This window comes from Pithys albifrons, chromosome Z (genome assembly GCF_047495875.1).
Source record: "Pithys albifrons albifrons isolate INPA30051 chromosome Z, PitAlb_v1, whole genome shotgun sequence".
NCBI classification, from domain to species: domain Eukaryota; kingdom Metazoa; phylum Chordata; class Aves; order Passeriformes; family Thamnophilidae; genus Pithys; species Pithys albifrons.
In genome coordinates, this window is record NC_092497.1 from 72,452,064 (window position 1) to 72,469,615 (window position 17,552).

General features: G+C 36.7%; 1 protein-coding gene across 5 annotated transcripts in view; it reads right to left on the minus strand.

The window, feature by feature from the left end:
• Window positions 1–17,552, minus strand: part of PRUNE2 (prune homolog 2 with BCH domain) — a 137,172-nt gene that overhangs the window by 8,182 nt on the left and 111,438 nt on the right. For 4 of the 5 annotated variants that reach the window (XM_071580588.1, XM_071580587.1, XM_071580586.1 and 1 more), the window contains 7 exons: window positions 17,195–17,274; window positions 16,095–16,295; window positions 12,515–12,691; window positions 8,103–8,205; window positions 4,327–4,458; window positions 4,088–4,174; window positions 1,137–1,235 (listed from right to left, as the gene is read on the minus strand). In XM_071580588.1, coding sequence (XP_071436689.1) covers window positions 1,137–1,235; window positions 4,088–4,174; window positions 4,327–4,458; window positions 8,103–8,205; window positions 12,515–12,691; window positions 16,095–16,295; window positions 17,195–17,274 — 879 coding nt within the window. Of the gene's footprint in view, window positions 1–1,136; window positions 1,236–4,087; window positions 4,175–4,326; window positions 4,459–8,102; window positions 8,206–12,514; window positions 12,692–16,094; window positions 16,296–17,194; window positions 17,275–17,552 lie in introns of those variants that run through there. The other variant, XM_071580590.1, reaches the window with a different exon arrangement.

The following is a 17,552-nucleotide window of genomic DNA, read 5'->3' on the forward strand; positions in this document are numbered from 1 at the left end:
TTAAAACATTATGGGCATTCTTTATTAGTTCACCAACAGCCTCTGTTCCACATTCTTAGCATGACTCCATCACTAAAGTTACAGCAACAAATGAAATTGAGTGAAAGTGTCTCTATGACCCCTCATTTCACAACTGTAATTCACTGCTTTCACAAGTGAAACTTTCTCAAGCCAGAACTGAGCTTCCCACTTGCTCCCTGGAATTACACCATCAGCTTAATGAAGGAAATGATGTTGCTTTGCAACTACTCTAAGACAGGTATGAAAAGTCCTGTCTGGGTTGAACAGATCTATGACAGCTCCAAAAACTATCACTGACATACCATAAAGGAGAAGACAATCATATTTGTGTATTCGCTCATCAAATTACTTACTAGAACAGAATGATTGGCTGTTCAAAACCTAGGACATTTGATAAAGAGAAGAATTAAAACAAAAACAACTTCCTTGAACAAGATTATCATTTTAATAACAACTATATGAAACTCATGAATTTTTCAGTCATTTTCAGTCTTGGTATATGATTTCATCTTGTTTTTTTCAGGTCTGAAAAAAGTCAGTTGAGATGAGCAATGCCAATCAACTTCCTACAATTTTTTAATGGATACTTTCCTTACCTTACTTTCCTTTTAATAGTTACTTTTCTTTAAATGCTTGCATTTAAAAAAATCCATGTGTAAGTAGCAAAACCTGAGAAACTGTCTTTCAGTGGTTCTGGATTTATCCAAGAAAATTAACAAAATAAGGAAAGGTGAACCTTTTGACTTTCAGTGGTCTCCTATTGAACAAGCTATCTTTTAATTACTCTTTCAGTTCAAATCATTGCATGACTAAAGCTAAATACACTTTTACTTGAATAGTGTTAAAAGTTATGGAAAAATATGGCATAGATGATACCTGTGGAAAGGTTAAACTATTCTTCTACTCCCCTAGAAATATGTATTTATGATGTTTTGTGATTCCATTACACAGTGGCTTCCTGCTTCTGAGTTTGGTAGTGAAATGTTTGTGGAACAACATAAGCTTCTTTAAGAATGTCAGAAAATTGCTTACTGTTTTTTCAGAGTCTTAAATACTATTACTAGTTTGTGAAAGTTTCCATTAGAACCAGTACACACTTACTGTACATCACTTACTTGACAATACTTTCTGGTATATGCACATATTCCATTGGAATCATCTCATGAAGCTCTGCCAATGTGTTGACATACTGTATCTTACTGCTGAACTTAGAGCTGAAACACAGAAAAACCTTACTTTTCCCCCCAATCTCTTATGATATATTAAAAATAAAAGAAGGCATGTATTAAATAATTAAGCACTTTGATATTCTTATTTCAATTACATAGCTCAGCTAATCATGAGCCTTCCTGAAGAGTAAGGCTGAAATTGAGTCTAAACCTTTGGCTGTTCCTTCCTTAGCCTGAATCACAGTATTTAGGACATTATAAACAGTAGTATCTAATTAGACAATGCAATTAGTTTTACAGTTAGAAGGAGATGCATTAACATTCTGAAAATTATCAAATCCCTTACAGGATATTTACATATAAAAAAAGATGGGAAGCATTCACTTAATAATATCATAATAATCATGATGGTTATCAACTGACTCTGACAACTTAGCATATCTATTTCATACCAATTCTCAATCAAACATAGTAAAACTGAACTTCTCTGTTTGTTCAGATGAGTACAGATATGATTGTGTTTATTGTTACTGCAAGGCCTTCTTACGAGGAAATACCTTGTTTATTTCAGCTGTGCTACAAGATTCATTTATTGTGCTTGAAAAATGATCACCTGAAAAAAGGGTAATTGTCCTTAAAAACATAAGGCTCTTCACTTTCCTAACCTAAGTTATTTGACATGTATGAGCTTGTGAAAAATATATCTCACCTGGCTCATAAAACAATTTTTCAACTTTAGCTCTGGTGGTATTTAGATAGTCTTTTAACATTAGTAACAGTGACAAACTCACATTGACTGTAAATCTTAAGTGTAAGTCATGAAAAACAGAATAAATTCTATTTACTGCTGATTTGCGGGTATAGCAGGACAACATGAAGCCTCTGAAATAGCTCTGAGCAAAAGGTTACTGCCCATCCTCTTAACATACATATCTTCCCAGTAAGGTGAATGAGACAGTTGAAACAGGAATACACGAAGGTGCTGTGTGCTGTGAATAGTTGTTTAAGCTCATTCATTTTAATTTGTCCCTCTACCAGATTAGCTCACTAGGTGCATACATGCAGGAGCAGGCAAATGGTCACATTTAAGATGCAAGCATCACTCACAATTGACCAAAGTATGATAACATACAGGTAATTCTTAGCATTTTATCCAAAATCTTAATCACAGTCTGCAGCACATTCTGTGTATTCAGACAACTGTTTGTTAATCGAGTCCCAGACTTCTCCAAATTTTTGAGGTAGTTTTGAGGTAGAAATGAAATAGACTTGATGTTAGCACACCCTCAGTAACTTGACTATCCCTTGCCATTTTTTTTGTCTTTCAGGTTCATGATTTCTACTGCTTTTTCCAGTATCTCAGCTAAAATACAATTATGCTGCTTGCCTTTAGTTGTGTCATTGAAATCTCTGCTTGCCTTGTGACCAATTAATTTCTTACTCTAAAATTCCCACTGTGCCTTTCAGTGAACTCCTCAGGGCTAGCAAACTAAGCTACAGCCATTGGCTTTCAACTAATCAAGTTTCTGTCTCCTTAACATTGCTTATTACTGATTCAACTCTCTCTTTTCATGTCCCACAGACTTATTTACTCAGCTTTCTCATAATATTGTTTTGTCCTTGGTAAGGGGTCAAATTTTTCACAAGTCACACAGGCCATGTGTCCTGCCCACCTTTTCCAACTCCCATTTGTTCTTCATTTTCATCTTACATAGAGACTCAATCTACTTGACTGAAATGGAGAGTTTTAACTGGCCTCTAGTTATTTTTAGTTTTGTACTGCTAATTTGCTTTGCCAAACTATTTAAAGGAAGCATTTTTTCCTGTTTGGCCAAGAAAAACCTCTAATCTGTTGTTCAGTATGATCACTTTGAATAAACAATGAATTGAAACAGACATGACTTTTTTTTTTAATTGCTGTCTACCTAATTTCTGGGGCAAAATAGTATGGCAACAGAAATATTTCTGACATCAGCTGCAATTCAGTAAATCCTCATAACTACCATTGGTAATTCCAAGAATTGCCTTGCTTTTACTCTGGTATTTTGAATTGTCACTTTCTCCTTGGTCTTAAAGATACCACATCTGAAAAAAGAAGCCCCATTATGACAGTCTGCCTTTTGCACTTGGGCAGCGATGGGAGAAATCACATGTTGTTCCCTCATCCCAATGTCATATTATCAGACCAGAGCATACTGTGACAGACACTCTCTGAGAGATGTCATGACATACATCATTCACTGTATGTCATTTGCTGTGTTGCTTCTGTAGATAATTCTTCTTCTCTTGCCTGAAGCAATTCCTTCTCACAACTGTAGTGAGCTCTCCCTCATCTCAGGATTTCAGCTTCATACTTGCCTATCCTCTTCAACAACACATGAGTTCTTCAAAGACAGTAACTTTTTTTTTCTTTTTTACTAAACAAAGTATTATTTTTTATGGCATTAAACATTTTTTGGAACAAGAAATCATATGCATTCAAAAACCTCAAGTTGCGGGCAGTCCTCTTGTTTGACCAGCAACTAATTTTTTAAAAGGCTAGAACTGTAGCTTAATATTGTCCTTTGGCCAGGATTTTTAAAATAAGATGATTATCATTACATGCAGTCCCCATTTCTACATACTTTTTAGCTGAGCTCCAAACAAGACAATTTTAAGTAACTAAACTCCCAGTTCCCTAAACAGGCTTAGAAACAATCCCTATGCTGTCTGAAACTAGATACTCATTTGAATAACTTTTTCCCCCCTCCACTCACTCTAGGAAAGTGAACTGTCAAAATCCCACCAAAAGCTATAAAATGAGCACTCTTCAGTGAAAGATTAACAGCCATGTTTGTTAATTTAGGGTGCTTACATATGCTTAGGCACATAGAAAAACACTGGTGTTCCTTACATACCTTATAAAAGGTCGTGTCACAGCCAGAATTGTCCTGATAAACCACGATGGATGAACAATTATAAATGATTTCAGATTCTTCCGCAATCTAAGTAAAAAAGCAATGGTTTCTTCAAAAAACAGAAAAACCCGCAAACATACAAAAAGATCATATACAGTGAACACTGATATACACGGGAATAACAGAAATGGACAGTGTTTAAAATAATAGCTATGGATTAAAAGGAAAATATTACTCACCGTCGATCAATCATCTGATAACATTTTTTCATCCAACCCAATCCAGGCATTCTCCTTCTTGGTGTTGCTCCATTCAAGTAGACAATCATATAGTCTTCAGCCACCATCAGCTCCAAGGTACTGATTACATAGCTGATAAAAGTATAGATGTCAGTAGCACAAACTGAACATTATCTGCTTAAGGCCAAACTAAATCAGTCTACTAGGAATAAATCAAGGCAGACTAAGCAATTTTTTTACAAGAGAGGCTTTTCTTTTCCTTTAAACCAAAGCAAGCATTTAGCCCTAATCACCATTGTACCTGTGGATGTGTAACTAGAAAACTACAGTCTTACCTCTGTCTTCAAAAATATATGTGGTTTCCTTACAAAAATACAGTGTCTTAGAGAGTTTTCAAAACTCACTGGTGCCTTTGCTGATTACTAAAAAAACATTAATAATGAGATTTTGCAAGGGAGAACATTGCAGGATCATGTGAAGTCCTAGGGACTTCTAAAATTAACTGCTTAGAAACTTTTATTCGCTATTCTAATCATCAAGTTTGATGAAGTTTTTTCAGTGCAGAAATAAAAAGTGTCACGAGAAGATACTTGTTATAATTCTTGTGATCCTCACACTACTGCTGCAAGTCTGTGACTGCCGCCAACTACAAACACATTACAACTCAAGTCTAATAAAGCTTGTCCATCAGCCTGAGTTCTGATGGGAGAGATCACTCCATGACACAACTTCATTTTGTAACCAAAATACTCCAAACAGGCATTAAGATACAGAGCTCCTGGGGCCAAATTCATCCTACTTTTCTAAAAGAGCACATTACCCCGTCAAAGGAGAGGACAGTTGTAAATTCTTGTCTGGGACTATATATTCAGATGCTCCACTCAGTAGTCCCTACCTCATTTGGAAGCTGATCATCACAGGAATGTTTAAATTGCTCTCACTAACCAGCTTCAAGGCATGCCTATGTAAAAACTAGAAAGAAGAACCACAAGTCGCACTTTAAAAACCTGAATGCCTGAGTGCACTCACTGCAAAAATCAGCTCTATCCCTGAGCATAATGGCCCCTTTCATAGGTGTGTGGGAATGTCTCATGGTCTAACCTGACCCTCAAATTCCTTAGGATGCAATGTCTTTAAAAGTATTGTAGGAAATCTAGTTCTCACCAAATAGAGTGCTATTTTACCTGGGCATAAATTAGGCAGTCTTTAAGCAGACCAGCTGCAGGATTTAAGTAGACCAGTTCCATGCATTTGATAAAGGCTGTCTAAATCACTACTCATTCCATACATTTCACTGCTCTTTCTTGCAGTTGTCCATTCCCTGCTTTTGCCTGACACTTGCAAAGACTCATGTCTAACAGTGAAATAGCAAAGCAAGGGATTGCATGGACATTTTGATGCATAAAGCTTAATTTAACTGAACCTATTGATTACATGCCATAGGGAACAACATCTAGTGATTTAAAGGCATTTAGACACTGATCCATGCAAAAGTGTGTAAGTACTTACTAACACACTACAGGCCTTTCAGTTACAGAAACAAGATAGTCTGAAAAATGTCTGTGTTTACTAAGGGCAAAAGGAATTGTGAATATCCTAAAAATAATCAGTTATAATAAGAACAATCATGAATATTTCTCATTAGGAAATAAGAGCACTATTATGACAAAAAGGAATCTCTGCTAGTTTTTTAGCCAGATCTCACTTATCTCACATACTTTCATTCAGCAGCTCTTATCCAATGTAAGTTTTATTAGATGATTTGCCATTTTAAGGATGCTGAGCTCCCTTGCAAATTTACCTATCTAGCAATTTATTATTATTTGATAATAATGGCAATTTCTTTATTATTTGAAAAGATTGACAGAATTTTTCTTATTAACTAGAACAATTCCCTCACTCTGAAAGTAAAATGCTGGTTTTGTTTTCAAAGTGTGATTTTTTTCAAGTTGAGATTGTTGTAAAAAATTGTTAATCTTTTGACTGTTTCAGTCAGCCACAAATTAAACAGCTGAACTTAAAAATTCTGTGGTTCTGCATTATCTAGAAGAACTGTTCTAAAAGATGTCTCAAGTGTTTTGGCCCAAACTGCACACTTCAAAAAAAATTTTACAGGATTTGTCAAGATAACAAGACAATTGGAAATGTGAAAGGATGGGAACATAACTGCAAAACTTGAGAGCAACTGAGGAAAATTGTTAATCAGAAACTAGAGGTGGCTTATATACTGCACAAACATTATTATTCATCAGACACATGCTATATTAAAAATGGAAAGTGATTTCAGAGATTTGCAGGTCTCTCTTGATCCCTATATAATTCAACAGTAAAAAATAACAAATATTTAAATATATCAGTTATTGCATGTTTACTAAACTGTTGCAAGCCTTCTATTTCCATGCCCTTAATAGGCCTACAACTGAAAGAAAGGATTAATTAAATTTCCCTTTTCTTGTTGTCTTAGAGAGAGCCAACAGTCTGTAAGCATTAAAATAAGCTGAATGTTAAAGGCTAACTTGAACACTATTACTACTCCAGAAAAACTGAGTTATAAAACTGAATTTGGCAACAGTCTCAAGCCTGTGGAAAAGGCTCTTAAGGCTTTCTCGGCAAAAGCTCACTTACCACCAGCTCTTTCTGAATAAGGGTCTTGGGTGAAGACAAAGAACAACTATTGCATGTCAGTCAGTTACTCTTAGTTTTGTTCTCTACTTACCAAGTTAAAACCACTGCAGTAATTCCTTTCTACCTTTTAATCACTGGGCATCATGTATATCAGTTACTGTAGATGGCATAGGATTCTTAGAAGCTCTACTGGACAAATTATAGCAGTTGTTCTGACCAGGAACTAAAGCACTCATTCTTGGTTTTCACTCATAGAGACAGTGTTAAAGGCATTGGCTGTCACCAAGCACATCTTCAGGGACTGGAATTTTAAGGAGACTTGGATTTGTGCTCTAGTGCCTTTTAAGCTGCAAATGGCAAAGGCCAGGTCTCCTGCTGGCTTTAGAAGTTACTTACTGGGCTTTAGCACAGAAAACATTGGATAGATTGATTTTTTAACAGCTGTAAGTGGAAGTAGCTGGCAGCATTTCAGGGGATTGCTGCCTTCAAAATTTTTGGCTGCCAAAATAAATTTTCATTAGGAATAATTTTCTTGCGATAGATTTGGGTTTATGTGGCCAAATTTGTGTTCTGCCCAACTGGTCACTGCCACTTCTTGGCTGAATCAGAAGCAGCTGGAGTCAGGAAACACATGTACAGCTGTTTGTGTCAGCAAATGCCATTTATCTGGTATTTTATAAACCAGTGTCATAAAATGGCCCTGTGACTCCTAAACAGGGCACAGCACATATTAAAAATACATACAGTGATACATCATGATAATATATAATAAACAATACATAATGAAAAACAGCCCTGTGGTCTAAGCCCTTCTGACTGTTCTCAGCAATAGCTGGAAATCACTAGTGAAACAGTGAAAAGACCATAGCCTCAAGAAGTTGGAAGTACTGCATTCCTTGACATTTAGGGAGATATTGCAATCAGATTTGGCCCTGACAAATGTGCCCTAATCTGGGACAGGGAGTAGGTAAAGAATACCAAAATAATATTTCACTGAGTAATTTATCTCAAACTACTATCTTCCTTGTCATTCAGATGACTCCCCTTCTAATGACCAAAATTACCTCTTAAGTAAAGATAGGTTACCTCTCACTGTTTAATCATGAGTACTAACTCAAAAGGCTCTGTCACTTTGCTCACATATCACTCACAGGAAAAGGTTTTCCATGACATAGTTGTAATCAGTTCTACTGCTGTCTGGCAAGAAGCATGCCGCAAACACAATGATAGCATTGAGACCATCACCATAGTATCCTGTGGAAAAAAACAGAAAAGCATTTTTATCTTTGTCAAAGGCTTTTAACAGGATAAATCTAAAAAGAATTCTCAAAGTCCTGTAACAGATCTACTCTGTCTATTGCTGAAGCAGACTGAAAATGCATGAACTATCATCAAGTGATAAGGAAATAGCACAGTCAGTTAAGGTGACTTCTCAAAAATAAACTTTCATAACTATTAGTAAACTTTATATTATAGAGACCAGCAAAAAATGCCTTCAAGGCTTCTGTTTCTGGTTCATTGCACCTCTGTGGCAATTATGTGCTGAATGCTCACCTCAGACTGAGGAATAAGGCACTAAAGAAAATAGTCTACATTTGCTGACTTGCATGTTTTGAATGATGTTTCTCAAAGTCTTCCAATCCAATCTCAGTTGGTTTGGGCAGCTCCAATGGCTTTAGGATATTACAATGATGACTGCACCCTACTATACCATAAGAACTTCTGGGGAATAGTTAAAGCATTTGTTGCAAGTTTTGTATAAATTACTTTTTTACCTTGGACAATTTAGTCATCCAATACTGGCATTCTCTGGGCTGCACCACTGCCTAATGATAGCTGTAAACCTTCCAAGCTGTAGCAGTACCATTCCAAGGTCCAGGACAGTTGCTTGTTACCCAAAATAATTTTTTTTTTGTGATGGATTAATATTAGTTAGTCTTCTCCACAGTCCTTTGCAGCTGCTATGGATTTTCTGTATTACTATTAATAAATAAAAAAATACTTCTGCATTTGAGTTTTAAGTTTTGCTTGAAGGATACATGCAAGCAGGAGCAATTTATAAAGATGCTATAGAAATGATTGTAGGTAGATAGCACTAATAATGAGAGAGACAGAAGCTGGATATACTGAGAGAATGACTCAAAAGCCATTCAAAGGTGTCTAGAAGAAACTGACCACGAGGGAGAGATAATCACATTTGTGAAGGAAATTTTTATTTCCCTCAGAGAGAGGAACATGTTACTGACAAAAATTACAGGGTAATACTGCCACTTAACCCTTCAAAAAGGAGATTTTAAGACTTTTACAGTGCTTTTTCAGAAACAGAGAGCAGTATTCTCATCTAACTAAAATGGTCATGGAACTCCAGTCTTCTTTTTAGCACAAATTATAATTCAGCTAGATTATTATGGAATTGTGCTGGGTTTGACTGAAATTGAGTTAATTTCCTTTCCAATGGCTAGTCAGGGCTATGCTTTTGATTTGCACTGAAAACAGTGCTGATAATACAGAAATGTTTTTGTTACTGCTGTGTAGTGCTCAGACAGTGCCAAGGCCTTTTCTACTTCTATTTCTTTTAGTACTCTCCCCTTCAAGGAGCAGGCTAGGACGTGCACAAGAAGTTCAGAAGGGACACTGTCAGGACGGGTGACCCCACCTGATCCCAGGGATATTCTATACCATATGGCATTATGCTCAGCATAAAGAGCCAGAGGGAAAAGAAGGAAGGGGGGAAGTTAGGAGTGATGGTGCTTGCCTTCCCAACTCATACTAGAGCCCTGCTTTCCTGGCGATGGCTGAATATCTGCCTGCCCATAGGAAGCAGTGAATGAATTCCTTGTTTTGCTTTGCTGGTGTGCACAGCTTTTCCTTTACCTATTACACTGCCCTTATCTCAACCCATTCACTCTTACCCTTCTGATTCACCATGCGGAAGTGAGTGGTGGTGTGGAGCTTGGTTGCCAGATGGGGTTAAACAACAACAGGAATAAAGCAGTATTTTGCAGGTTTCAAATAGGGAGAACACTTCCTTCCTTCCATAAGTTTAAAAAAAACAAACTTGAGAAGATTTCATATCATGCTGCCATAAAGCAATCTGTCCAGTTGGCACAGGAGTTTGGTAGCATGAGCACTTGGTGGCAGGTGTGTCCAGTAAAATACACAGAACCATCTGTGGTTCACAGAAAGCAAAATGATTATGTGCAGATGCTAACTAACAACAGACAGAATTAAAACCCACTTATAAATCTAAGTCACTTCTTCTCACACGTGCTTAAAGAGAAGGAATGTTCATCCAAGAGAGAAGTGCATTTCAATTCATCATTAGAAACCAGTAAATGCCATTTGCCCAAATTCTCAGTCTGTGCAAAGAGAAATATCTCTAAGAAATTTCCCCATCCTTGTATGTTGAAGACAATCTCACACTGCACTTTCAAATCTACTCCCCTTAACCATTGCTGGCAAGCACACAGATTTTACATTTGCTGTTATCTGTCATTTGTCAAAGAGGAATGATCAGTAGATCATCAAATCATCAAGATTGCTTAACTTCCAACTAATTAATTTTAGTCAGAAACTATTATTAATCTTGTGGTTAAAGAAAAGATTCCTGGTCCTCTAAACACTCCACTAACGTACTGCCAAACAGAATTTCATACAGAACAGGCCTAGATGCCATAATGTAGAAATTATTAGAGATGTCAAAAGTCTTCCCGTGATCCATGGAACAAAATGATTTTGGTTCCCACATCATCAGTTTGCCACTTCATAAACACAGAATTTAATCCAGTCCTTAACTCACTTTGATTTGGCTAGATATCAGGCAAAATTTCCAGTTTAGGCAGTGGCAGGCTGAAACTCGTTACATCTCACACTGTTTGCCTAATGGCTAATGCTACTGAGCAGCACCTTTTTGAAAGTAAAGGAAACTTAATGCTCTTTATTTTAGATTTGAGTGATCTATTAAAACAAGTTATCAGACATGTAAAATTTGGACACATAAAATTTGAATTCAAATTATTTCACACTGAGAGTTGAGCTGAATTACCTAGACTCTCATCGGTAACTGCATTATTATGCACTTCATAATTGGCATCAGAGATGTCTGCCAGCAGTAGTTATTCACTGGTTAAAATGGACTGGTATTTATTTTTCACAAATTCTGACATAAAAACATACATCAGCATCTAGTAGGAAATAGTTTTCACCACAAATGTGTATTGACTAGTTTACAGCATACAGAAATATATAAACACCGTTAGCAAGACTCCAAAATATTTTGTGTTTTTTTCCTAAATTATGCCATCTGTGTCTGTTTGCTAAACTGTGTCTGAGCTGTCATCACATTCATAAATCTTTGATGGTGGTGTTGTAGTGGAAAAATGCTTGGTGGTTTGAGTATCTTTATAACTTCTGATTAAGGCTTCTGCAATGGCCACCATGAATGCCTGTAGACTAGCATTTGGCTGCTTGTAATATAAATGTGCAAATTTGAGGACCATATCCTCAGGTAATATGATAATTTATTTGTGTCACTTTTACCAGATAAGAGATTCAGCACTGAAAATATACTGGAAAAAATGGTTGACCTTTAAGTGATGCTATAGATCAACAATACTGTTTCAAAAGCATCCTCATATAAACTCACAAATCTTATCTCTCAGAGTTGCCTGACTCAGTTTTTACAGGAACAACACAGCCTTACTTAATACCTTACTCAAGAGAGAGCAAAGAATGTCCCCCAAATATATAAAATTCAAACATAATCTAAACCTGAGATACCAAAGAAAAGGCACTTAGAAAGTTTCATTTGATTTTCTTCTTTTAATATATATAGTAATATTTATCCAATTGTATTAATTTATGCAGAAGTGTATTCAACACTGAACTACAAATTTTACACCTCAGCATATTCTGTGATTGTCTGAGGAGGCTGGGGAGCAGATGAGCAAATGAAACAGTACAGCAGGTACATGAGGTCTTTAAATGTTTTCTTCAGTATGTTATTTGATAATCATTAAGAAATTATGTGGAAAAAAACCCACATAAACCAGTTCCCAGTGAAATGCTGCCAACAACCATAAATGGCACAAAACTGGCATAAGGAGCTTAGCCAGATGAATGAAAGCCTGAGGGAAAACTGTATCTTTTTCCTTTTGCTACTCCACTTGTTTAGATCTGTGCACCCACATACATCATTCAGCAAAGCACAGAGCACTATACTTCCTCATGCAAGAGGTTTTGTTAAAATCCACAGAATAAAATTCTAAAAATTTTCTTTTGCCATAGGTCAAAAGCTTTTCCCCTTGCTCAAGACAGTTTTAGCCTACAATGACCAGATCATTCATGACACATGTATGTCATTTCGTTGCTCCTGAAAGAGCTTTGAGTTTAAAGTACTTACTAGTCATTGCCACATTGAATTGAAAGCCAGGTTGATTTCAGTCAAGGCTGAAATATAAATTCTCTCTCACCCTGCCAGTAGAATAACAGAACTAGAATAGAAATAACTCATGATCAATAAAATATGAATTTTTTACATCAGTTTAAAAAGTGCTTATCATACCTCCATGTGAAATGACCTTTTTATATGGTTCAATGACTTTCATATCAATTCTCTGTTCTTGTTCTCCAATAACCACTGTTCTCCATAACCTGTTATCCTCTCGCTCCTCTTCAGCAGTGTACTCTGGAATTGACTCAGATTCCTCCTGGGATGCATCCTTAGTAGCAGTCTGCTCTTCTAAAAATCAAAGTTGTATATATTACCTCTTCCCATTAAAGCACTAAATATTGTTGCTGTTACTGTGGTAGTTTTGGCTTTAGTTTTAGCTAGGCCTCAGTTTACCAGGCTCAGAGAGTCTGACGTAGATTAGAAGGGACAAGTAGCAACCAAAGACAAATTTTGTGTCATCTGACATCACAACAAATATAAAAACAGGTGTAGGAGGGGCCTCAGTCAGTCCCCTGACACTGAGAGAACATGTTATCACTGCGCCGGTAGCGTTAGGACCTACCACCACTCACAGATATTTGGTTCAGAAGTACACATTTTTTTGTCATTGGTTTTCTGCTCTCTTGCCAGGTGTCCTCTGGGGGAGTCTGTTGGGGTGTTATTGTGGTCTGGGTGTTTGGAATCTGTATTATTTGGGTGGGCGACTCAGCGGTGGTTATTGGTTTTTTTCAATATTTGTTTGTATATTTGTTACATCATATTCGGTTTTTAATTTTCTCTCTTCTATGCAAAATATAAAAACCTTGCCAGTGTAAGTGTTAGTTCTAGGTTTTTTTCCTCAGGGTTGTGGGAAGTTTCTCTCTCTCTGTGTTGGGCAGGTGGCATTTTGCCAGCTCAGCCTAGCACAGTTACATACATTTAAATAAATGACAGAAAGTAACTGAATTTCTATAGTACTGCTATAAATAAGAGCAGAATGTGGTCATCTGAGAGTCAGTAAATGAGAAGCTTCCATTTTTTAAGACTTTTCATCATTATGAGCATAAAAAGAATAACAGCTATTATCACTATGCAGAATACTGCCACAGGATTTTTGCACTTTTACATCCAGTTGGCAAAACTGAGCTGCTGCTCACTAGAACTACTGCACCATAGGCCTTTTAAAATCTTTGTGTTGCAGGTGTAAGAACTATGCTAAAACTAAACAACACAAACAAATAAACAAACAAAACCCCAAACCAAAAATAAATAAGTAAAAGTGAACACAGCAATACTTCCTGTCCAGACAGGAATTACCAGAGAGCTACAGCTTCTTAACTTTTTCCCAGAAAAATGGGTTTTAGCATTACTTGTAATACAGACCCATCAGTTTTTCAGTGACGAGGTGGACCCCTGAATTATGATAACAGTCTTGCTTTTCTCAGTTGCCTTTAGTTTAAAGGGACCTTCAACAGTCTCACCATGACAAGCTAAAAATCACTGCTCTCTATGGTCTCAGCAGATATGTCTTCTCAGTATTTACTTTCCTGGGTTTGGCACCAGTTAGAAACACTGAACTATGGGAGACTGTTAGTGCTGGTAACATATGAGCTCATATTAGTAAACAGTAGAGTACAAAAGTACAAAGATAACAAAGGCTATTTACCATGCAATTAAATCTGTACTAGTTCTTATGACTATAATCTTAGCTATCACATTCACATACACAGCCAACTTCTTTTATTGCTGGCTTATTTTGATAAACTATTGAGTTTTTTTTCCTTTTCTACTCTCTGTTCATGGGTCATCTAAATGGAAGACCTTGTTGTTACTACGTGTGTCTAAAACCAAACTACACAACTGTAAACATGTCACCAAAACCCAAGGGACCTTGAGCTTTTCACACGAGTACAGGGAAATGTGTCCAGCTTTAAGAACTGAACAAATAATGACATTTAGAAAGCAGCAAAACAAAACAAAAAAAAAGAAAAGAAGAAGAAGAAATGCTTACCATAAATACAACTGCCACCAAAATCACTGGAGTTGAATTTAATTACCTGTGGCCTTAAAGGCAAATTCTGTTCTGCAGATGTAGAATTTTTTTCTCTCACATGATAGTCACAACAGTCTAAGTATGTGAGCCCAGGTGTGTGTGTGTGTTTGTGTGTGTGTATGTGTTAGTTTTAACCTTTGCTGTAAAATCTGCTAACCATCAAGCAACTCATCACTACACTCTGCATCTCCCCATAAGGAAATCGGCCTTCTAATGAGAAGTGACGTTAGAGATGCTCATGCATGATTGAGCACACAGTAATGTCTCTTTGGCAATATCACTTAAAATGATGCAACTGTTCTTGTGCGCTCAAGTGACCTCGTGTCTTGGGTTGAGCTGACAAAGTGCCAGCTGCCCAATACAGAGTCGAAGCCTCCCTCCACCCCACCGAGAAAGGGGAGGAAGGAAAAAAACTGGAGGCTCTAAGATTTAAACTTAAACTAACTATATGTATTTATACAGAAAAGAGAAAATTAAGAGAAAACTACAATATAATGCACACTTACAAGAACTAGAAATAACAAAAAAATAACTCCCCGCTCCCCATTGAACACAAATCCCACCATTCTAACTACAAGTAACTCTGGAGAACTCAATTCCCCTGAGGGAGGGACCCAAGCAGAGAGAAAGACTTAAGAAAAAATATTTCACTTCCCTAAGATAACATTGTGGTAAGTCAGTGCTGGGCCTGGGCCTCCCATCTCTCCTGGAATGGCACAGTGTGTCCTCCTGGGACCACGACTTGAAGGAACTGACCAAGCCACTCCTACACCAGCTCCTACACTTCAAGATGATGTTGGAATATGGTATGGAATACCACTGACCATAGTAGTCAGCTGTCAGCTGGCCCAGCCCAGCTCAAGTGAGCTGATAGCCTCAGGCCTAGTCTGAAATCTAAACCCTAAATTTAGGCCTACCTAGCTAAACCACTAACACCTCACTAGCATTAGAGAACATAAATACATGAGAAAATTGAATTTAAATTGTACTCTCAAAAGTTTCTTTCTTCTGTATGTTACAAAATGATCACACTCATTTTTACCTCAAAGAACTTATGATCTGTATTGATTTACATCAGTGATTAGAGTCCTTATATGTTTTATAAGGTACTAGCAAGAAATGAGTGTTAACACCCTATTTTGTACATTATGAGTGTAAGTAAAGTGAGTAAAGCAGTGTAAAACATTTTTACATCCTACTTCTATGACAGAAAATCATTAATATGGAAAGGAATAGTGAAGTATCCATTGCACACTTCAGGTTGTGTCTATATTACACAACTAGCCCTGTTGAGAAACAATATTTAAATTAGAGGAATAAGAAATTCTGTTGTTCCATCACCTTTGTCACACCATGCCCACAAGCTTCCACATCTCAGCTTTCTGATCATACATGGGAATGAAAAGCAGACATCTCTTCCTAACATAAGGCTGAGATCAGCTGTACTATTTCTTTCTGCACTCTGAAAAACTAGAAGTATAATACTTCACACAGACAGAAGAAAGGTTAAAAAATACCAGGCAGCAAAAATACCTAGAAGCCCAGCATTAACTCTCAAATGCTTTAACCATACTGATAACCTGAGGGACATGAGACTGATCATGTAAGCAGTAAAAAAAGAAAAAGGATGAACTCTACATTTCCAATCTCAAATATTACCTTGCCCAGTGTATTCAAAAGAGTCTGCTTCATCAGGAGTGTCAAGGTCATCTACATTGATGTCAATTTCATCTGGTGTATCCAAATTATCATCAGAAAGTATAGACCCTTCACTCTGGTCCAAAGAGAGATTGATGTTTGGGGCAGTGAGCTTTATCCTTCTGGGGTGGGAATCATTAAGATCAAGAGAATTGGGAGGTTCTTAAAAAAAAAAAAAACAAAGAGAAAAAAAGGAAATTTATCTACTTCACATGGAATTTATCTCCCAGATATTTGAAAATCATCTTCAAGCACATCGAGACAGATCAATTTCGATGACACCATGACATTTAAGACCACCTAACATAAAACACATATCAACATCACTATTTAACGAAATAAAACAAGCATTTCCAGCAATGGCAGGTGCAGCTTACAGCTGTTAAATTACACAAAATCCAGATTCACTTTTTTGCAATCATGAGACAAATATCAGGTATTGAACAAGCTCTCACCCACATTGCTTAAGAATTTAAAGAGTAATACAGAAGTAACTTATGAACCAAGACATTGCTGAGTCTTGGGAAAATGAGTATGAGTGAAAATCCCCTGTAAATATTTATTTTCTTATGGACTTGGTGCTGTTTGAATGACGCTGATTTGCAAGTAGTTATGTCTTGAGTTTTAACTATGCAATATCCTACTCAGTACAATTACAGAAATAAAAAATCTCTGATTCTCTTAATCAGTCTTCAGCAAAAACAGTCTTCGACAAGACAAAACCTAGGTCTGCCTTTGCCACTTTCTTCTATCTTATGTGGCCCATTTCAAGCTGTTTAGTCAAACTTAGTTCACTTAGCCAATAGTCAATCATTGAAGTAAATAATACAGGCTATTAAGACTTGACAAGCACTAACAAGTGATAACTGCACAAAACATCACACTACAATTATTATTTCTCAAGTCCAGAACAAAATTGACTAAATAAAGTAAACTTAACACTTTTTTCTTTTTTAACACTGAAACAGTTTTTTGCCAGCACAGAAATATCTTTCTCACTGCATAATTAAACACCAGGGGAATAAGATACAATTAAGAAAATTAGTAAGAGCTTCTCTCACCGGGTCTCATCTCTGTAGAAATTGGGCTTACTGCACTCTCAGCTAAGGGGATGTCCATTCCCACATCCTCTTGTACCAACCTGAGAGATAAAATAAAAAACAAAATCTTAAAGGGGTGCATGAGGTGACCTTGGTATCAATACAGCTCATATGATATTATAGGGAACTGAAATTTCCTTCAACATAGTCAGTTCAGAAGTCCAGTTACAAAACTGATGTGAGAAATAAACACAGCTGTTGTAATTGTGTAGTGCTGTTCTTACCCTTAATTTATGCTCACTTCTGTAGAGCTCTTGGAGACTACAGGGCACACATACCCACTTTTACTTGTGTCAAGACACAGCACTGAATAATAACA